General features: G+C 46.3%; 1 protein-coding gene across 2 annotated transcripts in view; it reads right to left on the reverse strand.

Moving 5' to 3' along the window:
* Window positions 1-24,098, reverse strand: part of CPEB1 (cytoplasmic polyadenylation element binding protein 1) — an 85,273-nt gene that overhangs the window by 16,685 nt on the left and 44,490 nt on the right. For both annotated transcript variants that reach the window (XM_032791151.2, XM_032791148.2), the window contains one exon: window positions 3,530-3,756. In XM_032791151.2, coding sequence (XP_032647042.1) covers window positions 3,530-3,756 — 227 coding nt within the window. The remainder of the gene's footprint in view (window positions 1-3,529; window positions 3,757-24,098) is intronic.

Consider the following 24,098-nt stretch of genomic DNA (forward strand, 5'->3'; position numbering starts at 1 on the left):
AGCAGAGTGCAATCCGGAGTCCTATTGACATTAGACTGCCTTTCAGTATTCAGCTGGGCAAGCTATGCCAGCTCCTCTTCAGCTAGACAAGCATGGGTTCCAGACACTGCTTCTCCACAGCAGGCTACTGTGTGAGGCAGGTGACAAGCCTGCATCTGGCACCTGGTGTGCGAGATTCCAAGTGTCACTCTGATCCACCCCCTTCCTTCTTGAGTACCTAGAGCTCTATGGAAGGTCCTAGAGAAGTCCATTTCAGACTCCAATGCTGAGGGGGAAGCTGCACTTTGATCCAGGAGACAGAGCTCTAACATACCAGCTAGAGTAGAATGCTTTCAGTCAAAGCACGCCGGGCATGGGGATCATCAGTACACTCAGGCTAGAAGTAATGCTCTGGATGCTGCATGTCTTGCCCATAAGGAATCAAAGTTCACTCCAAATGGAAGAGGGTTGAACACTGAAACGCTCTCCTCTCAGATTAATTCCTCTACTGGTCTCAGGCAAGGCTGCTCTACAGCAACCAGGCCACGTCACTTGTAGAGATCTAGGTCAGTATTTATGGCTTAAGGGACCAGCAGATCTTCTAGTCTGACCTCCTGTGTCTCAGGCCACTGATGTCACCTAGCACCTGCATACTGAATCCAGTGAGAAGTTGGTCTAATAGATTAGATCTCCCACCTTGTCTCTAAAATTATCAAGTAGTATAGCCCATGGAAGGCTGGACTATGATCTGCCACAGGCAGAGAACAGGAGGGACAGAGGTGCACCAGTGCCCCTGCAATGGTAGGGAAATGATTAAGTGACACCCCCCCCCCCCCCCACCACACACTGCAGGGGAAGGTGAAAACCTCTGAGATCATTGCTATCCTGACTTGGGGGAAATTCCTTCCCCACCCCTCATGATCATCAGTTAGCCCTTGAGCATGTGAATAAGGCCTTCCAAGGATTAAAGGCCATCTGAACAGACTATCTGGAGTCCAGGGAGCACCTGACCTTCTGAAGTACCTACTGTTGCTGGATTTTGCACCATTTCCCTTTGTGGCTCAGGGGAGAAAGTCTTGGGCAGGTATACAGTAGCTTGCAGGTCTCCTTTTGGTTTGGCTACAGGGATGCTCTGAACACCCAGTCTGAAAAATCCAAAGCAGCTTAGGGTAAACAGAGGCTGCATGGAAGTGCTGCTCACAGGGATCTCCAGCGACACCTCAGAAGGGGACAGGAAACTCATATGACATACTGCTCTGCTAGCCTGAATAGTAAACTGCTTGTGGCAGAAAAAGCAGGTATGCGGAGAAGAGGTCTGAGATGTGAGGTGGGTGAGAACTGCAAGCTGCAAACCAGAGCAGAGGCATTGCACGGTGCTAGCAGGCTTGGAGGAGTTTGTATACCAAACCCAAAGTTAATGAGTCTCAAAAGAGCTGCTCAGAATCATGCAAGTGATTCTCCAAGGACAAATGGGTTTAGTATTTAACAGACTAGCATTTGAAGATATCTAGCCATCCCTGGCGTGCTAATCTAGAATTCAAGGCTCAAAGCTGCAACCAAGTGCATTAGGAGAACACTGTATAGCTGGCTGCATGTTGTGGATAGTAAGTACATGGGCCCTGTCCACCAGATGAGGAAGCAGCAATTAGCTTTGAACAACATGCACAAAGCATACAATTAGAGGTCCATAGAACTGATGTTTTTGCCAATCCGCTTCTTTCTGCAAAGTTTGTTTAGTGTCACAGTCCTGTGAGATGGTCACCAGGAGTGCAAGTGGAGAATGAAGATCAACATTTGGTTGTGGCATCTGAGTGCCCAGCATGGGGGGGGGGGGGGGGGGGGAAGAGACTGACTTCCCCACAAATCCTGCTAGCACACTAGGAAAGACTTTACATTTTAAGCCCTGCAAGTCAGGTGTTTGAGTGTGAAAAAAATAAGCAGCAGAGACTCAATGTGAAAGCTACCCTTACAGAACATGAGAAGCAAGACTGTTTTGTTTACTTTCCCAGTGACAACTAGCCTCTGAGCCCTCTGGAGTAGGACCAAAGCCTTGTCTACACCAGCCTTTCTGAAAGTCTCCTGGTTGCCAGCATCAGTGGTGGCAATACCAGATAGACTGTGTAAAAGTGAGAGATGTCTAAAGGTGGCTAGTTTAAGTTGCTTGAGAACTACAACCCTAATTTTGTTGTCCCTTCTGAAAATTAAAGAGGTCTTTCCCAAGTTACTAGCACTCCACGTTAGTGAAAGTTAACTCGATTTTGCTTTTTGCATTTTCCTCAGCTTGGTGAGGCTATCACTTTTACTTTCAGTGCTGCAGTGTTTGAGTTGCAAATCCCTCCTCCAAGATTGCTACAAAAACTAGCCAGCCAACCATGCCACAAGCAATAACCTATATCCTAAAATACTTACTGCTCTAACATGGCCAAATACTTATTTCCCTTTCCTTTAACTAGCTAACTCTGGGGGCAGGTGCAATTTGTTTGGAAAGCACATGGCAAGTACTATCAAAAGAAATCAACTGCAATTAAATTTTGGAACTCTGTTTCCCTCTGAACTGGTGAAAAACATGGGGAAGCGTTATCAGCCTTCAGTTTTAAAGCCTTGTTTAATGCAGTTTAAGATTTGGGTCATATTTAAAGGACATTGGCAACTCTGAGAACACTTCTGAATGGTATTTGTAACAGGCACAACACTAAGTGACAGGTAAAAGACATACCTGACTACTCTGTTTATTTGCTTTCAACAACTGATGGCATCCTCCCACCCCCCATGTCAATTCACCGTCCCCTCCTCCTAGCTCAGGGGTTCTCAATCATAGTACTATGACCCCTTTCTAACAAAAATTACTTCACAACCCCAGGACAGTGGCCAAAGCTGAAGCTCAAGGACTTCCGCCCCAGGCAGGGAGCCTGCAACTTGAGTCCGGACACCCAGGGCTGAAGCCCTCAAGCTTTGACTTCCACCCTGTCTAGTGAGGGTTGGGCTTCAGCCCCGGGCCCCAGCAAGTCTAAGCCAGTCCTGGTGACCTCATTCACAGGGGGTCCCAACCCCGAGTTTGAACTGCTGCTCTAGCTGTGAGAGCCTTACCAAAGGTATCTAAACATGAGAACTGACTGAACTCACCCCAGTTAGCATGGGGATTGTAGGGCAAGTGTTTGTCCTGGAACTTTAATAGAGTGACTGAATTTGAAGTACTCTGATGAGTAATGCCATGAAAGAGGTCTCAATAGTAAATTACCCCTTTAGTGTCCATTGTTTAAGGAAAAATTGACACAATGGTCGGCTCCCCTCACCCTGGGTGGGTGATGCTGGGTAAGCCAGTCTATCTTCCAAATCCTGGATGAAGGCAGATCCAGAAGGGAAGCAACTCTTAGTTTCAGGCTAGGAGCTACTGAAAGAACAATAGAGCAATTAATTCCTTTTTACTGTCTCAGGATGGAGTCATGGGGTTCTGCAGAACAATGCTGTTCTCCTAAGGTGCCAAGAGTTGAGTGTTTGACCTAAGAGGGGCAATGCAAAGACTGAGGTTAGGAAAACAGAACCATCTTACAATTAAATCTGAGAGATGATCAGATCCTGAGCTGAATCCACTGGTATCAGAGTCCGAGGGGCTGCTGGAACGGGAATCCAGGAGAGCGCGACTGTCCAGGCGGGAGCTCCTCAGAGTCTGCGTGGGAAACTTCTCCCCCAAGTCCGAGCCAATTGGGTCCAGAGGCAGGAAGCCCAGAGGGGGCTTTCCCAAAACATTCCCCAGAGGGCTACTGAGCATGCTGAGAACTAGAACAGAGAAACCCCCCTCATTAGCATATTGGACCTATTTCCCTACCCACACTCCCAAAAGGCTCTGGTATCAGGCAGCATCGAAGAGGCTTGGTCTGGCGGGGAGGTTTGTTGGACAGAAGTTAGACATGTGCTTTCTCCAATCTCCTTTGGCCAGGCTCTGTCTGGAAGCTAGTGGGTTCCTGAAAAAACTGCTTGACCACTCTGAAACACAGATGCAACAGCATCATGGTTAATGTGCAGAGTCAGCAATACCAGCCTGGATGGCCAGATGGATGTTTAATACTACCTACCTCATTAGCTGCCCTCCCAGCAGAGGGAGAGCAGAGGAACTGAGTGCCAAGGCCCCATTAGCACTGGTTGCAAAAACAGAGTTCTGCTCCCATTGTCAGACATGTTGCACAAGTGCATGCTGACAAAGTCTGGGCAGCTATCCCTTAGTGTCTCAGGAAGGAATCAAGTGCTTGCAGGGCACACATACCACCCTAGTGCCATGTGGGGCAATGCACTATGGGACACCCCACTGCACAGAGCTGGAAGGAACAAGGACTGGTTACAACAGGTATACAGGAGTGGCCAACACCACTGGAAGTGGTACCCTGAACTGGTTGCAGCTAGACGTGTACATGTAGCTGCCATGGCTACCAATGCTACCAGAGCACGCTGATAAACATGTCAACAGGCCCATGCCCAGAAGCCAGCCCACAGACTCAAGTGCACATCACCTTCTGATGTTCTCAGGGAATTGCCATTGCTTTTGTGTTTCCACCTCTGGAGAGGCAAGACACTCCTGACATCATTCCTCCCACAGCAGCATGTGCGCTGCAGAGCATTCCCTCCCAGCGCCATTTCAGACTGTACCCTGCAATCCAATGTCAAGCCTTACCAGAGCCTCTCCTGTCAGCAGCCGGCCGAAATTGCTGTCAGCACCTGGTCCAGAACCACACCTGTGGGTTTAAGCCTTGGACGTGTGCCCCTCCCACCCAAATAGAGGAGACTTCCCTCGCACAAGCATGTGATCAAACACTGCCTGTTACCACCCAGGGCAGGTTCTGCAGGTCCCTGACCTGTGCAGGGAGACAGTTCTGCAGCAGGCTCAATGATTTAGAAGAGCATTTATAGCTAATCTAAAGTCTGCAGTGGCTTCAAAGCCACTGCCTAGGTAGTCTGAGGAGGAGCAAGTTTTCAGAAAGGCAGCCTTCATGAGAGCTCAACATTGGTCAGGTGGCCATCACCCCACCCCTTCCTTATGCCAGGACTAGGACCTAGAGGGGTTACAGAAAACATTAGCCAATGTGGTCTATAGTTCTAGGGCAAACTAGTCTCGTTTTTCCTATATTAGAATCTGAACACATTGGCAAGCATATTCCAGCACCTACCTTTAAATCCCTGTCAAGCCAAGGCCAGAGGCACCTCCTTACAAGCATGAAATGCAGAATTTATGTACGTCAGCACCACACAGTGCCTACTTGCAGCTTAAGTGGTGAATGGCAAGAGACTGCTAGCAGTTAGCTGATGGAGGCATTATGGGTATTTAAGACATATCTTAGTGGCATGCTGGAGCATTCCAATGCTTAAGTTATCCTCACCCACCAAGCACAGAATCTGGGCTGTACAGTCACCAACAGCAAGCACCACACACAGGTTTAGAGTAGGATTCCTTCCCACCTGCGTCCACAGCACATGGATGATCCCTATGGCAGTGGTTTTCAACCCTTCTAGACTTCCATACCCCTTCCAGGGGATCACACTGAGCCCCACTGCCTGGGGTTGAAGCATGTAACTTACCTACATGGGGCCGCCTATGGTGTGGGGCCCCAAGCAACTGCCCTGCTTGCCATCCCTACCCTTCAAGGCTCAACTCCCAGGTTGAGAAACTGATCTAGGCGAGTTGACATACCCCCTGGAAGACCTCTGCGTACCCAGGGTTAACAACTTCTGGCCTATGGCACAGAAACCTGCCAGTCTGCAGCTCTGGTTTCTCAGGACATTGGAGGCCAAGTATTGAACAGCACTAGCTTAACTTTCCCCTGTCAGAGTATAAGCAAGAGTGGTAGTTTTTGCTACTCTTAATTCCCGTTCAATTCCCAATCTGCCCTATGCTACAGACTTGTCTGCCAGGACTTTCATTCACTGCAAACATGAGCTCAGCTCTAGCTGGAGGAACAGCAGGAATGCTAGCACAGACCAGGAGCCTGCCACCAGCCTGAGCAGCCCCACGAAGCCTTCTCTGTACTAGTGCTGACTTGCTACAGCTGGTGGAGCTGCACTGGCAGATCAAGTATTAAGGAAAAGCTAGAGTCAACAGCTTGGGGATGAGGGGAGACTGGGCCCCTTTCCAGAGTACAGGTTTGTTGTATGGGTTGGGAGACGTTCTGTTCAAGCTGGAGTAAGCATGGTTTCAGGCGTCTCTGAAGTCATGTGGCATGTTTGAAAGCAATACAGCTAGTGTATTGTTCAAGGAAGACAGCTGAATGTTAGTCTAAAAACTGATTAGTCATTGACCATAAGCTCTGATGCATAGCAGGCTGGTCCTGCCACCCAAGCCTGAGAGCTGCCAAATGCATCACTGCTGACCTCTCCTTGACAAACAAAACTAGGGAGAGTTTTGCTACTTGTGGGCCATATGTAAATCCCACAGCCAGCATTATGCTGCCTGAACACAGCCATACCAACACACTAGCAGCTGCCTACATCTAGTGTTCTGAGTTAGAGCCATCTCTGCAGGTAGAGAACCAGTGACAGTTAAACCAAAGTTCAGGTTAATAGCTCTAGGATATGCAGAAGCTTGGCAGAACAGTATGAGGATGGGTGGGGAAGGGATACTAGGTACTTGCCTCATTTGTTTGTGGATTGCCCAATTATCTCTGCAGTTGGGCTGGGCTTACTTAACTGGGGAGCAATTATAGGCAGATTAAGTTGGTGCCTAGCTACATTAGCAGGTTAGCAAGGACTGTATAGTGATGAGTGGCTGGAGCAATGCTAATTTCCAAGTGGGATTGAGAATATTTTCCTTCAAGACAGTGTTAAGTAAGTGGAAGCCTTTGAGTTAAAAGCTGAGGGCCTGATCCTGCAAACTCATTATGAGCATTGTTCCACCAAGGTCCATGGGACTTGCGAAGCACTAAACCAACAGTGTTTGACAGATGTTTGCAGGCCCTAGATTTTAAGTCATGTGTGTTGATTATGAAGCTATTCAGTCTAAAGGTTTCGTGCTCTCTCTTTAGCCTTACCTGAGCAGTACTCCAGAGCTCCCAGCTCTGTGGGTGGAGCTCATAACAGAGACCATCACCCTGGGGACTCCCAAGCTTGCTTATGATACAAGCTGCACTGTACTTGAGACCTAAATGAAGTTAACTCTGGTGGCCTATCCAGCTGCCAGCCTGACTCCGTGGTTCCAGGTTTGATAGGGCTCTGTTTCCAGAGACAGACTCCACCCATGATTCAGAACTCCAGGGAAAGCCCTTGACACCTCTGCTGCATCACAAACAATGCAGAGAATCTTGTGGCACTTTATAGGCTAACAGACATTTTGGAGCATGAGCTTTCGTGGGTGAATACCCACTTCGTCGGATGCATGCTACAGCAGTAACCCCCCACAGCAGACCTGCAGTGCCCCGGGAAGGGTGACTGCATCAAAGCCAGGATCTTGCCCATTTTATGAGTTTCTGTATGAACTTGGGCCTCTATAGCCATCCCATTTGCCTTCAAAGGCAACTGTGAAGAAGTGCTGCTTCCTGGCACCCATGCTCTCCTTCCATCTAAATACATTCTCCTTAGCTAGCAGTGAGGAGAACATTTGGGTGGGAGACTGCCTTTGAGAACAGCTGAGACAGACAAGCAGGGGAGGAGAGAGACACTGCTAGCTGCTTAGGCAGGAGCTCTAACATTTGGTCACCATTTCAAGCTTACAATGAACAGTTTGCATTTGTTGCAGAGACCCTTCAAAGGCAGCCTAGGAGACACTACTGTTCCTGAGAGTAGATCTTGTTTCACAAGCAGCTCACATTTCAGACATTGTTCCCAGCTTGGAAACAGGAGACCCATGTGCCAAACCTCCAGGAGAGGAAGATCTCACAGGAAGTAGGTGTGCCTGCAGTGCACAAGACAGCTTTCAATGGATGAATGACACCAAGTCAAAAGTTCTCCAAATGGAGTTATTCACCTGGAAACTGACATTATCTCAGTCACTAACCAAGTAGGAAGAGCCACATTAGGAATGCAAAATAAAGTTCTGTCAAGTCTGACTTTGCTCCCTCCCCCTGTTAATTGAGTACTCTAGTTCCTCAAAGCTCTCAGTAGCCTAGGATATATGTCAAAGGCTGGCCTTCCAATGTCAGAAGAGCACGTCTTGTCTATCATTTCCTTCAGACTATGGACAGCTGAAGAATTAACAGAACTGTAGAAGCCATGTAATGTAACTTTTTTGGGGAGGCAATTTGTAATTTAAGTATTTTAAAACTAAGTGGTCTGAATCACTTAGAGGTCTGAGAAAGATTTATCCCTGACTGAAGTGTTAGGAAGATGATGAGGAAGCTCCCCATTTATAGATCTTCTGGTAGACACAAGGGAGGAGCCAATGTGCTGATATTTCAAACTTGTAGAAGACGACTTCTGGAACATTTCTCAGGCCTTCACTCAGCATATAGCAGTGAGAGAGGCACAAGCCAGTTCTCCTTGGTAGAGGAGCAAGAGAAGCAGCTTTCAAACTTACAGCTGTAGCCAGAGTCACGCCTGCAATTTCAGAACATACAGAAGTTAACATGAGACAAGGTTTGAGGTTTAGGAGTTTTATGGAGCAGTCCTCCAGCATGAGCCAGCAAGACACTCCTCCAGTCTGCCTGTATTCAGCAGCAGTCCATTTCATGGAAGAGTGATGCTCTAGAAGCAGCTTCCTCTACTTCAAACTTTTCCTGGTGGCCTCATGGCCAGCCATGTTCACTGCAGGTGGTTATCCCTTACATGGGATCATCATGGGAACCTTACCAGATACTGCACATCTCTCAGACAAGCCATGCTAAGGCATCACACCCAGGCTAGTGCCCCTAACAGTGGAGAACACAGCTATATTGGTAGAGACTGCTTGCGTAACGGAAGGAGCCGGAACTGTGGACATAAAGGGTGGCTATCAAAATGAACTCTCCTTAGCTCTAGTCCATGTCGGGGATCTGACCCAAATTTGGATGCTGGTGACCAACATTGCAAACCATAGAACAGGCACAGTTGATTTCCACCTGGGTTCAAACAAGTATTTTCACTGTTGCAGTAAGTGCAGATTATAGCTGTTTACCCTATCTACACTATTTCAGCTATACCAGCAGCCTCCTGTTGATGGCTGGAATTCCCCTGTAGATATAGAAAAGCAGTTGGAAGGCCATTTCAGCTCTCATTTAAATCTGAAGCATGAGATTTTCAAAGTTTGCTTGGCACACCCAAGTTCATAAGGGAAGGAAGATGGCCTGAAGTAGCAGGCCAACCCACCACCACCCTTTCACTATAGGATTTGTTGGCATTACCAAGCCTGTCTAGGAAGAGCAATGGCACAAGTCTGAGGATGGGACACCGAGCTGATCCTTGTGTAAGCTCAAGAAAGGCATTTGGAATGGAAACAGCCACCTTACTACCCAATACATACAAGAACTGAACCTGCTTCTATTTCCTCAAAGAGACTGCTTGAGACAGACTCAGGAGACACTGAAGAAAAGGGATCATACATGGACTTCTAGCCTAGTTAATTTGGGAAAATACTAGTGATGAGAAACTTGCTTTTCCAAACTATGCTTTAGAGAAAAGTCTTTTTAAAGCTTAGTCACATGTACTGAATTTATGGAAAACATCTGTCCAAAGGAACCAACTCACCTGTTGACCAGCTTATCACAGGAATCAGCAACTTTCTTTGTAATTATATAGGAAACCCCAGTAAATTATATTCAGAAAAGAAACTGCATCTCTAGTGCAGAACGAAAAACTCAAGTTTGGGTGACCCAAAAGCTTCTGCTCCCTTTAATGCTCTCTCCAGCCCCCAAGATAATTGGACTCAGTATGGGCCAGGGGGTGTACCCCCAAACTTCATATTCAGCTTCCTTAGAAGTTGAGGCACATGCAACTCATGGATTAATGTATTTCACATGCATACCCAGGGAAAGATGTCTGCAACTTCTGAGACAAGGAGCAGGTTCAGAACCTCAGTGGGCTACACTCAGATATGAGGCATGCGAATGACCAGGCAGACCTGTTGCTGGTAGTGGGTACGCACTCTACATCTGGCTGTGGTACTGAGTATGCAGACATTTGTTTTGAGAGTCAGGCTCTGAATGCATTTTTGCTCCTTTCTTGAAGAGGCTTCCTGCAGCTATGCAGGCAAGTACTGTTTGCAGGAGCTACTGGGGCTTGCACTTACAAGTCTGCAAAGCCCAGACATTTGAACAATCACTGTTTGCTGGCCAACAACTTGCACCAAGATTAGATATAAAAGGACATTCTAGTCTCCTGATAGAGGGACAGAGACCCTGGAACAAGAGTACTTGGTGCACAGAGGAGAGTACCAAAGCCTCCCCATCCCCCACCAAGACCAACAGCCAGTGAAGTCAGGATCTCTTACAGCTCCTTGCTCAGTTCAGCAAGGAGACAGCTGACCCAGCGGTGCCCCCCAAGAACTAGAATTGGAAAGGTAGAGGTCACCTGTTTCTATGAGAACAGGGAAACTTCCCAATTCTAAGTGTCCCAGGCACGCTGAGAGGAACAAGAGGCACCACTGAGATTTACCATGCCCGTTTAGAAAGAGGTGCATCTCTGCTTACTGCAGCAGAGACAGAACCCAGAGTGGGTCTGACAGCAGTGCTGTGCCTCCAGACGTTTGAGCACAGGAAGGGACCATGTACAAAGACAAGCCAGCTGTGCTAACTGCGCTCTACTCAGAACAGGGTAGTACAGAGTCAGTTTATCAAACGAGATGGACATAGAAGATGGTTCATACAAAAGGTGCAACATTGTTGCCAGAAATGGAGACTAGTGCCTATGCAGTCTCAGAACTATGCCTGCTGCTCCCTGGAATTGCACTGCAATGTTCCAGGAATGTACAGAACTGATGCAAGGGAAGCCAAGCATCAGTTGCACATGTTTTGGGGAGGGCAATGTGTCTGGGGCCCTGAATATTGGACACAGTGCAGTTTCTGCTCTGTTGTAGGATCAAGCTTGCAGAGAGAGCCAGATGATATCCTGAACAGCCTACTTCAGTTCCAGAGAAAGCTCACCCACTGTTTTCACCACTCAGCCAGATAAGGGCAGCTTGTATATTTATAGTCAGCAAAAAAGTGACAGGAAGCACCCCTCGATCTTTAGAGAAATGGCACAAGGAACACATCTGCCAGACAAATGGCATCCAACTGTTCCCATAATCCTAGCCTCAGAAGGGGTATCAAGCTAGCATCACCAAGTCTGCTCCACAAAGTAGAACCAGATGCAGGGATGAGAACTCACTCTAGCAGCCTAGCAAACAGCACCAGGCCACCTACAATTCTGTCCATCTTCCTGGATAAGAAAAATTTTAAGGATGTTTGAGCATTGATGTAACTGTACAAATACCTGTTAGCACATGAATTAGCCTTTCTGGAGCGGTGGAATGCTCCAGCTCCCTGCAGGGAGCAAATTACTTTGCACAGCTATGGCAAGCTCACTCTCAATTATTTCAGTGGTGAAGCACCTGGATTTAAACACTGGTTTTACTTATTATGCAAAGTTCTCTGGTAACAGCCATACATACCTGTCCACGCAGCCTGACATTTTAGACTGTCTCAACACAGGCTGAGTTTTGCACAATGCTGAGCACATAGTTAAGCATTTTGAGAGTGAGAAAGTGCCCTGGATTTGTAGATATTTACCTGAGAGTTGGTTTGGAGCTTCTGCTTCGCTTTCTTCCCTGCTAATAGGACCAGCCTTAACACCCGAATGGGTGTTTGGCCTTAGGTTAAGGTTGTTAGTGTTTTACAATAAAAAAGTTAACTGGAACAGTGTGGATGTTTATTTTTGAAATGAGGCACTATGATGTCAGGTGGCCATCTGCATGCTCACTCAGAACACCAGGAGGAAGTATGGAAGGATCATAAGCTAATAGTTACAGAGCAAGTTAGGACTCTTGGGTTCTATTCCTGCTCTAGCACATCATGATGAGTCACTTCACCAGAGTGCCTCCACTCCATTTTACAGGCAGGAATTGCATTCTTGCCTTGTTAATAGGCTGAACTCAGTGTTTGGAAGCAGACCCTTGTATGGACAGCATAAAAGGAGTTGAAGAGGTCCAAGCAGGTGAGGTGCAAGAGGCAGGCCTGAATTCTTGGCCCAAGTCATGCCTTGAGCAAGAGGCTGTCTAGACACTTGCCAGGATATTGTGGGTAGGGACAGAAGGGATGGTCAGGATTCAAGACTAGCCAGAATGGAGTTTATGGAAATAGGCAAGATTTGCAAGCCTCTGCCGAGAGTTCGGATGTCTTCAGGCCTAGCACATACACAAGTAGGTAACTCGAGACTGCATGCACAATTGCATGCTTAGTTTTAGAGAGTGGGACAAATATGCAGCATGGCATTGTGTCCACTGTGCATTAGCATCAGTTCCAGCAGCCAAGATTTAAAAGCAAAAGCTGCCAGGTCAAATGTGATACATTTGCTGTTTTGCAAAGCCCAGGAACACACATTTCTATATATAAAATATCAATTAGACACTCCCTCACAAGTGTCTGCTGCAATGCTTAGGGTGCAAACTAGAGACTGATAATATATGCAAGAACAGGGGAAGCAGAGTCATTTCCACTATCCAGTTATATATGCAGCCTAGATAAGTGCCTAGTTAGGAGAACACCATTAGATTAAAAATTCTCTATAATGCAGGACAAGTCTGAAAACATTGGTTTGCTTGGCCATGCACCTTTAAGCTAAACACTTGACTGCAAGAAAAAGCAACTTACATGCATCTGAAAAACAGGCATCAAATTTAAACAGGCTTGTAAGATATTGCCAGACTGGTTCAAGTCCATTTGCCACTGATCTGAGCTAGACACCAGAATCTAGTCCCTCTGAAAAAGCAAACAAGCTTCCACTGCAAAAGGAACGCACTCAAGGTTAAGATCTCAGCGCTCTTCCTTCCACTTAGAATCTTGCCCCAGGCACATGTATTTTAACCCAGGAGTCAGATTCTGATACTAAATGATAAAATAGCTGACCACAAGCCCTGCAGTGACTTGTCTGCCACATGATTTAGGGTATTCACCACTCAACTTCACTTTCCATTCCACCCTTCTTTTCTATTCAATACTCCATAGAGGAGAGCATTTTAGCAGGAAGGAGGCTGTGCAGTCCTGGGGTTCTCTAAAAGGATGACTCTGCTGGCCTTGCCTAAGAGCTGCCTCTCCAGAATTGGCAGCAGCTCAGCCATCACATCACTTGAGTCAGCCGTTGTGTCACTTACGGGCCCAGCCACACTTGGAAGACAAATGAGTCCAGGGACTCAGTTACAGATCAAAACAAAAAGTTTACCCATAAAAGCTTATGCCCAAATAAATCTGTGTGCCTTCAAGGTGCCACCGGACTCCTTGTTTTTGTGGATACAGACTAACACCACTACCCCCTGATAGTGGTACACATCAAGATATGCAATACAGAGAAGACCAAGTGTGTTCTAACCAACTCCCCTAATCAAGCTCAAGTCCACTAACATGGGCTGAGTGATACATGTCACTGATCCTGTACTTGATTAGCTAGGACCTGCCCTTAATAGGTCTCCACATCAGACAAATAGGGAGCCCCAAAAGCATTTGCTGCTGCTCCTGGCATTTCAGCTCAGTTCTGAAAGTGCTTTTGTCACAGCAGAGACCCAGGAAGATTATGCCCCTTCCCCACTGACTCTGCATTGAGATGGCTCAGGAATACCCTACTACAGCCTCCCTAGAAGAAACTCCCTTCCATTTGTCCCTTGTTCTGTGCAGAGACCCATTCACTCCCAGATATTTGGGGACAGACTTGAGAAATCTCACAAGTTTAAGGTCATGCAGGTACACCGACTGCAACCCTTTCAGAGCACTCCCTTGTGAAGAGCATGCAATTAATCTCTTTACAACAGTGTTGCAAAGACAAGCATGGATCTTGGTCCATCTGATCCTGAGCAGTTAGGTGTGCAGTCTGTAAAAGGCACCAAGTACTGGGGACTTGTCTGTCTGAACAGACCAGCTACAGTTGCTCTTCTGCTGGCACTGCATGTGCATCATTCCCCACCAACTGGCTTTAGCCCCACTGCACAGCTGTGACCATCATTCTGCAGCATCATGCAATATGGCGTAGTTATGCAAAACACCTATTATGGCCAGGTGCAATGCAGCATAATACTGAAGAGCTGAGCATTTGTTTTTGCTGCAGCAAACAATCTGAACCCACCAACAATCCTATTTAAATCATGGATAGTGGAAGCAGCACATGTCAGAGCGCTCATCCCTGTCTGCCGATACCAGAAGACACAGATCACTGCTGTAACACTGGTCTGGAACAGACCCCAACAGAAATCTTAACAGTTCTCAATGAAGGCCTGAGGGGCCAGGTACAGCCAGCATGACAGAGCTTCCTCCACAGGTTTACCATGTTATAGTGACCAGGTTGCACATATGGACTTTTACCTCTGCTTGCTTCAGTCACTAGGGCTAGTGCACCAAGATTGGATGTTTTTCCACCAAGATCTGTTATAAGAATTTCCCTGAAAATTCCCAGCCTGCACCATGCAGTCCAGACTAGATGATCAGTGGGCCCTTCTGGCTCTGGAATCTATGGAAGTGCGCATTCCACCTCTTGTGAGTCTGAGATAAGTGTGCAACAGTGTGGTCCCACCAGGTATCAGGACTGGGGGTAACACTGTTCAAGTGGAAGAGAGTTTGGATGAGGCCATACAAGACTTCAGCTCCAGTACAGAAGTGAGTTTGAGAAGCTGTGCTCCATGCCATGCTGCCACCCTGAGTACTGGCAATGTAGAGCAGACAGATTAGGCTCCCTAATCTGTCAGCGATTAGCAGGCCAGGGCTGTTCAGAGCTACTGGAGCAGGCTCAGAATGCAGAGGTTCTCCTCCACCAGATTACAGGCTGGTTCAACTTTGAGATGCTAAGCATGAAGCCTGCCAGCCAATCTATACCCTATAAAGTTGCACCAATAGCAGAACTTGGCTATGTCACTGCTCCCAAAATCATAAGCCTCAGGTTGTGATCAACAGGTCCATTCACAATGGACTGACTACTATGTGCACTCCTATACTGCTACAAGGGCAAATCACTGGCATACATCAGGACAAGGGACTGTGCAAGCATTCATATAATCATCATGCCTGACCTTGCTTTGAGCAGGGTGAGGAAGCCATAAAGTTCTCTACCCTAGTATATAAGCCATTACCATCTCCAAATGGCACTATACTGGTACAGACCAATGGCAGGGTCAGCACTAACAGTGGCTACATTTTACCAGGACGGCTTTAAGATACCAATGCAGTGGGATTTCCCAGCGGAGACCATTTAGAGAAAGAAGCTCTTGAAGGAGGGTCTTCTGTGCTACGTGCTTTCACAAACTTATCTACTGCGCAAGATCAGAATCTAAATGACATCTCACCTGAACTGGAACCCAAGCAGATCTGATATCACTGGTATGTTCACTCAAGCACCTACGTATTTTGCTGCAATAGGTATCCTGTTACATCAATCCAAGTCAGTCAAATGACTGGTCTCAAAAGAGGAGAGGGTTAAGATTGCAGGTTTTAGGCATAGCAGAACTGAATTCCATTTCCATTGGAAGAAGGCACTGACAAAGCCACCATTAACAGTCTTAGTACATGTATGCATATTAGACATAATTTGGTTCTGTTAAGAATCCAAGATGGCATCACAAGCCCAGATGGCAGCTACCAGGCACTAGATCTAAAGTTACTGTTTGACTGTCAGAACTGAATTTGGACAGCCAAACATGTTCAAGGAATTGTTTAATGCCTCATATTTGTGCTCGGTGTTTTAGAACACTAATGTAGGTATTACTGGTGGGATGGGGCAAGTGCTTGTGCAAGGCTGTTTACAGAAGTGCACCTGCAGCACAGAACCCCATAGTGAGAGGGAAGTTGTGGATTCCAGCACTCAGGACTAATGGTCCTTCCTCTCAACACTACTACAGTGTTGGTCCCTGTGCATGCAGCAAAGCCACTACATGGGGCTTGCTCACACTGCAGCAGTGTAAGCAAGCCCAGGTTAGCACTGATGCAACACATCTATTAAGTCTGCACCAGTGTAATTGCACTTACGTAGACATGGCCTCCACCTAGAACTTGGAGGTAGCTGCTGGGCTAAAAGGGGAGAAGGCAGTTAAGACCACCTGCAGCAAGTATTGAGATTGAGACTTAGGTCAGATCATGACCTAAGCACTAACAAGAGGACAAAAATGTGTTCCTCCTTGTTCATGGGTGGATAAAGATTTCCTAATCCTTTCCCCCAGGGTTACTGGCATGATCTCCGATTTCTCCCTTTCACTTAAACCCAGAGAAGGGCTCATTTAGGATACTACAGTGATAGTACTAGAGAACCTTGACAAGCTAGACCTCTTTCTGAATCAGGATAAAACCTAGAGTTTATTCTAGCCTGATCTCACAGAACCTCCTCTGCCAAATGCATTATAAAGAGACATTAAAAAAAAGTTCCCATCCGCTGCTACACATTGCTTACTTTGGAGTCAGCTGTACCTACTTGGCAGTGTCCCCCAGGCCTTTCCCAACAGTTTGATGAAACTTAAGGTGCAGCAGCTGTCAAGAAAGCAAATGTACAGAGATGCATAACAAGTGCGATGGAGAATATCAAGAAATATTATGCCATTGTATCAGCTGGTGGTAGGTCCTTGCTTTGGATACAGAGTTCAGCTTTTGTAACCCACATCTCAAGACATAGCCGACAAAGATGGATATCCCATAGATTTCTCTGCTTACCCAGATTCCATTCCTACCAGTGGGTTTTGTCTTTGCTTTGCAATTGAATAATGACAAGGCAGGAGGCTTAGCTCCTCCAGGAACACCAACAGTTACTTCTTAAACTAGAAGACTGTTTCTAACAGCATTAGTTGCTTCTTCTGAATTAAAGCACACCTACAGTGGTCAACAATGGTCACTGGACTGATCTTACACATTCAGTTAGTGGATGGTCCAGGAAGGTGAGCTTGGATACTTGACAGGATCAGGAATCCAACTTCTGGATCCATGCTAGCCATCCCTGCTACTGGGATTAACACCTTCCCACAGGTGTTATGGCAGTTTGCTTTAGAGGATTTCCAGAGCACCACAACATGCAGTACCTTCCTAACCAGAGGCTGGGTCTGCCAACACCTGTATATCTAGGCTTCAATTCAGGAAACATCCCTATTAAGAACAGCATGTAAGCACATGCTTCAGCGCTTTTCTGCATTGGGGCTGTAGCTAGAAGGGTCTGACAATTGTACAAGTTGAAGACCAATCTGCTGCTTTGCAGATCTCTTCTGATGGAAAAAGGTTTTAGTCCAGGAAGTCATGACCTGGTGATAGGCTTCTATTTTTGTCTTGGATGCCTCAGCACAACCATCTAGCATTCAGTGCATTAGAGGTCTCTTCTGTATTGCCCAGTAATAAAAAGGCATCAAACTTTCCTGTATATGTCTTAAATTCGGTCAGACTAACAGCTATGGGAGTCTGCATGTTCCAGGGTTGAAGAAGTTTGGTTTTTTGCAGGAAGGAGAATCCTGAACTCTGTTGAGCAGCAGTAACTTTTAGAACCAAGTCTGAGTAGAAAGGCAGCTCTACCTGCTCACTATAGAAGGGCCTGTTCTGAGATACCATAGTTAGCATCCCCAGCTCACACACCACATGTGGAAGTGACAACTGCCAGAAAGGCCCCATAAGCAGACAGTTGTGCCACTACTGTTGTGATGCAAAGATGGGACAGGAACTCAATCCCTCAAGGGCTGTGCTGCAAGCCAGTAGCAGAGAGCTGAAGTCTCTTCCCCAAGTTACTGGTGCAAGATAGTATTGGCTACTCCTGGGCACACAAGATGCATGCCTAATGCTGGCAGCAAGGGGAGCACTAACTGGCTTGTCTGCTCCCTCTGGCTCTGGGGAAAGGGAGACTGCTGTATGCCCTGAAGCAAGTTCCCCCAAAACCCAGAGCAGCAGAGATTGCCACACTGGGGAGCACTGAACCTCCAGGGAGGCACTTAATGTGATGTCTGTTACCTAAGCCCCTTCTTAACAAGCAAGAATTTTCCTACACAGTGTCTACATACTGCCACCTATTGCTGTGGTATTTGTCTTACAGGTATAGTCAAGAGCTAGAATCATAGGACTGGAAGTGACCTTGAGAGGTCATATAGTTCAGTCCTTGGCACCTCTCCCAATCAGATTTTATCCTGTAAAGGGTAAGGTTTGATTTTCTCCAGATCCATTCATTTAAGACAAAGTTATTTTTTTGGGTTGGTTGGGCAGCAGGGGAGGAAGCCAGCTCTTAGCAGGACAGAGACGAGATTCTTTTTACTGAAGAGGACAGACTTTAGATCACGATGGTCCCTTTCACCTACTCTGACCACCTGCACATCACAGGTCACAGAACCTTACCCACAGACTCCAGTAACCTCAGCCAGAGATTAGGGGACTGTCACAGAAGTCCTCAAATCATGGTTTAAATTATGCCAATGGGAACTATTCAATCTGAGGTGACTGTGTGCCATCACCAAGGTGAAGGAAACTGTACTTCGAGACTCTTCGCCGATGATTGTGCTCTGAATGCTAGTACAGAGCCAGAAATGCAAGCCAGTATGGACAAGTTTTCATCTGCATGCAACAACTTCGGTCTCACCATTAACATCAAGACGACTGAGGTCATGCACCAGCCAGCTCCCCACGCTCCGTACTCAGAACTGTCCATCACTGTAAATGGGCAGAGACTTCAGGCAGTGGACCACTTCACATACGTGGGCAGTACCCTTTCCCAAGCAGCGTCAATCGATGATTAAGTAAACTGCCGAATTGCTAAAGCCAGCTCTGTATTTGGCTGATTGCGCTCCAACGTCAGGGAATGTCGAGGGATCAGCCTACCAACAAAGCTGAAGGTCTACCGAAAAGTGGTGATTCCAACTCTGCTGTATGCCTGCGAGATGTGGACTGTTTACCGGAGTCATGCACGAAGGCTCAATCACTTCCACATTTCCTGTCTGCGAAAGCTTCTAAAAATCAGATGGCAGGACAAAGTGCCTGATACTGAAGTCCTTACCAGAGCCAGTCTGCCGTCAGTTCACACACTGCTGATGAGAGCCCAGACCAGATGGGCTGGACATGTCGTGAGAATGTCAGACGAGCGCATTCCTAAACAATGCTTCTACGAAGAACTCACCCAGGGAAAGTGCTCCCATGGAGGACAAAAGAAGCGGTTCAAGGACACGCTGAAGACCTCTCTGAAGTCCCTCGAGATCAACACCACCACATGGGAAACCCTCGCACTGAACTGTCCAGCATGGTGCAGCCTCATTCACACAGGCAGTATACCTCTGAGGCGAGGCGTACTGCCGAGGCTGAAAAAGCGTGAGCTGTGCAAGTCCAGAGCTGCCTGCACATCGACAGTGCCATCACGTCTGCCTGACATGTGACAGGACGTTCCACGCCCAAAATCGGACTGGTTAGTCATCTTCGGACGCATGGAGTCCGGTCAAACGAATGAGTTGAGGTCATCAACAATGGACAAACATCAAATTAGGCCTGTTGATTAACTGCAGTTAACACACCTAACTCAAAAACTAAATTGTGATTAATAGATTTCAGTTTATATTCTATTAAGTGATTAAGACTGCAATTTAAATATTTTGGATGTTCTTCTACGTTCCCATCTACTGTATTCTGTATTGTAATTGAAATCAGTGTATATTTTTATTTCCAATATTGGACTAGAATACTTTAATTCATCTTATACAAGTACAGTAGTGCAATCTATCATGAAAGTACAACTTATAAATGTAGAATTATGTACAAAAACTGCATTCAAAATAAAACGTAAAAGTTTGGAGCCTGCTAGTCCACTCAGTCCTACTTCTCATTCAGCCAATTGCTCAGACAAAAAAAGTTTACATTTACAGGAGATGATGCTACCCTCTTATTTACAATGTCACCAGAAAGTGAGAATAGGCATTTGCATGGCACTGTTGTAGCCAGCCTTGCAAGGTATTTACATGCTATATATGCTAAACATTTGTATGCCTCATGTTTTGCCTACCATTCCAGAGGACATGCTTCCATGGTGATGCTTGTTAAAAAAAGGTGTTAAATTTGTGACTGAACTCCATGTGGGAAAATTCTACACCCCTGCGCTCTGTTTTACCAGCATTCTGCCATATATTTCATGTTATAGGAGTCTCTGATGATGACCCAGCACATGTTTTTTGTTTTTAAAACACTTGCTGCAGATCTCATTGGTACCTCTGTTTTGTCAGATTTCTAAAGATGCTACAGCACTCAACCCAAGTTTTAAGAATTTGGGGTGCCTTCTGAAGTCTGAGGGGGATGAGGTGTGGAGCATACTTTCAGAAGTCTTAAAAGACCAACACTCCGATGCAGAAACTACAGAACATGAACCACCAGAAAAGAAGTCAACCTTCTGCCAGTGGCATCAGACTCGATGAAAGTGAACATATGTCGGTCTACAATGCCTTTGGATGGTTATCGAGCAGAACCAGTCATCAGCATGGATGCATGGCCCCTAGGATGGTGGTTGAAGCATGAAGGGACATATGAATCTTAAGCGCATCTGCCACGTAAATGTATCTTGCGACACTGGCTACAACAGTGCCATACAAATGCCTGTTCTCGCTTTCTGGTGACATCATACAGAAGAGGGAAGCATTAGCTTCTGTAAATGTAAACAAACTTGTCTGAGCAATTCGCTGAATAAGAAGTAGGACTGAGCGGACTAGCAGGGTGTGAAGTTTTACATTGCATTCAAAAAACAGAAGTTTTGTACACAATTCTACATTTGTAAGTTGCATGTTCATGATAAAGATTGCACTATATTACTTGCATTGCACTGAAAACTACTATTTGTTTTACAGCGCAAATACTTGTAATAAAAAATCAGAATCTTAGAAGATTAGGATTGGAAGAGACCTCAGGAGGTCATCTAGTCCAACCGCCTGTTCAAAGGAGGACCAACACCAACTAAATCATCCCACCAAAATATAAAGTGAGCACTGTACACTTTGTAATTGAAGTCACAGAACACAATGTATTTGAAAATTTAGAAAACATTCAAAAATATTTAGAGATTCTATTATTTACAGTGCAATTAGTCACAATTGTTTTTAGTTGCTTGACTGCCTTATACTACAAGTTACACAGAATTCACCATTTACACTAGTTTAAACCTGAAAGTGACCCATGCCTCATGTTGCAGAGGAAGGTAAAAAACCCAAGGTCTCTGCCAATCTGACCGGATGGAAAGTTCTTTTCTGATCCCCTATATGGCAATCAGGCTGAGCATGTGGGCAAAAGCCACCAGGCAGACACCCAAATAAGAATTCCCTGTAGTCACTCAGAGCCCTCCGCAGCCAAGTCTGATTGGCAATGAGACCCAGTCATCTGCAGCACAGGGGGAAGCCCAGTTGTGGGAGTGGCAAACCCTGATGGGAGAGAAGAGGTGGCTAGAGACTGGGAATGAGAGAGTCAGAGCCATAGAGGGCTTCCGGAAGGGGACATATTAATGGAACAGGAAGAGACAGGACAGTGTATATAAAGCAAGCATTTGGGAAGGTAGTTGGGCACTCCTCTTTACCAGAACTAAGGAAAGAAAGCAATGTCTGAAATGGATAAAAGGAAACTATGCATAGTCAACCTATGGAACACACTGCCAGAAGAGGCCAAGTGTTTATTTTAATCCTGCTATCAGCTATATGGATAACATCTGGTTATCCAAACTAGACTAGAAGACAGACCCTATGACACAGGGCACAAGCAACCACTGCTAACAGTGTTTAAGTATTTCTCCATGGACTAGTCACTCTTTGTCCATCTGGAGTCAGATGTACTTTTTAGAGCTAGAGAGCAGATACTGGGATAGCTGAGTCAGTGGTCTGATCCAGTATGGCAACACTGGCATTCATACTCATGCCAGGTACTGAATTAACAGCATACAGACTTCATACCACCCAGTGAGATTAGAGAGACCGAGCTCGTTAAACCTCCCATCAGAGGCTTGCAGCCCAACTGGGATCCCATAGGACCTGCTGCCATAATAGCAGGAGAGGGTAAAGTGTACTTTGTTAGTCGGGATTACATGGGGGAATAAATAAAACCAAACTGCAGTAATTTGTGGGAAAACAAAGTCTCAGTTTTTCAAACAAACAATTTCAACAACATAAAGCTTGTTTCTCTTTAAGTATTAAAACCTTTATTTCATAAAATTAGCACAGGGATGGCGATTTCATGTTTATTATGACAGAAGTTAAATATTTTTACATGGTTTAAGCAAGATTTTATTCTTTTAGTGGTAAAAATTGTATCTGAATTCTATTATATATTAGCCAACTGGTTCTTTTAAGTAGTGAGGGAAGCTGTCTCTTGCATGATTTAAGGTTTTTGTGGGTGGAAGCAGGATTTAAAAAGTAGCTCCTTGCAGGGCTCTACCTCACATCTCCTTGTGTGCTACCGTTATCAATTATGCAGGCATACAAACTAAACCAGCACTTGAGTCTCCTTCCTCCACTGTCCTGATAGAAGTGTCCTTTTACCTCCCCCAAGGAGAAACAGGTGCCCTGGATGCTATGAATACTGCATATTTACTGTTATTAAATTGGGAAAGGAATACTGCATTACAGAGATGCTTAGCTGGAAGCATCCAAGGCCAGCATTTATTTCCAAGAGAACAGGTTTCTGGGACGAGTCAATATTCCGAGTCTGACACAGTTTTAGTGGCAGCAGTGGGTTTAGTGTTCTCCTGCCACAAGACAGCAGTTAAATCCTATAGCCAATAGATGCAGCAATTCTGGACTGCGGCAGTCACTATCTCTAATAGGGGCTCTCCCCAGGCAAGACAGCAGCTTCAGGAGCAGAAGGTGCTCCATGGCAGAGAGGCAAAGTTTCTTCCACCCTCTCAAAGGTGGGTTGTCTCCTCTACAATGTAGCAGTGCATTTTCCTGCTGACTCTACAAGCCCTTTTTCTTGGGACTGAGCAGCTTCCCAGCCCCTGGGGAGGCATGAAACAGTGTTCTCTTGCAGTCAGACAATTCCTTGGTGTTGCAAAACAAAAAGCAGCATTTTTGCCTAGTCTGCTGTGTCTGGCATAATGGGGCTGTTACCCTGACTGAAGCCCTGTACTCAACCGCAATATAAAGCATATCTGTACACGAGTTCCACAGGAGGCACAAGGTGACACTTGTATAGTTTCCTTATTGCCAGATATTCCTTTTCAAGCTAAAGTACAGACAGCACCTGGCAGGAGCTGTATGCAGATTTAGGGAAAGTCCTGCAGATGAGCTGGAATTTGGGTGCTCTAAATGCTCAAGCACTGGCACTGCAGGAAACCTGATCAGCCATCATAATTTTAGACTGATAACTTTTTGCACTTCCATCCTCCTGGCCAGCTCCCTGTGGATTTATACAGCTGAGTCACTGCTAGAACTGTCCCAACTGCTGTTTGCTGGCAGCACCTGCCACTCCCAGCCAGGCTCTAGAGATAGACAACCCAATGCTGAGCCCAGTGCATCTGCAGTCAGGATTTCCTGATTCTGATCACCCTGGCTCAGTGCTGAAATGCCAGCTGCAGCACCACTGAGTGACTGGGGCAGCCAGCTGGGAATCAATACGTGCATCACTGTAGTGCCAGAGATTACTGACAGGCACTAGACTGTTCACATGCTGCTTTCTGCCTTTGCTACACAAGGCATGGCCAGGCAATACCAGCTAGCCATACCTGCTGGCCCCTCTGAAGACTTGTGAAGGTCTCAAGCGGGGAAAGGCCCCCCTCCATGCCCACCCCTCACAAACAGAAGAGAAGCCATTTCACATAGCACCTCCCCAAGCATTCCAGACACGGTCTGAATCCCCCCGTACTCCTACCTCCCACAAAGCTTTTCATGGCAACTCCCTGGTCCTAAGGAGGGAGGGACGGACGAGACTCTGCAGATGTGGAGGTGCAGACAAACAATGGAACAGCTGCACACCAATGCCAGCATTTCATTTCTTGAGCCAAACATATGCCATACCCACAGCAAGGCAAGCTATTGTCACCCATTCAAGTGCCACTTCTCCTGCCTCTCCTGCACAAAGCAGGGCAGACTA

The sequence above is a fragment of the Chelonoidis abingdonii genome, chromosome 9 (assembly GCF_003597395.2).
Source record: "Chelonoidis abingdonii isolate Lonesome George chromosome 9, CheloAbing_2.0, whole genome shotgun sequence".
Taxonomy (NCBI): Eukaryota; Metazoa; Chordata; order Testudines; family Testudinidae; genus Chelonoidis; species Chelonoidis abingdonii.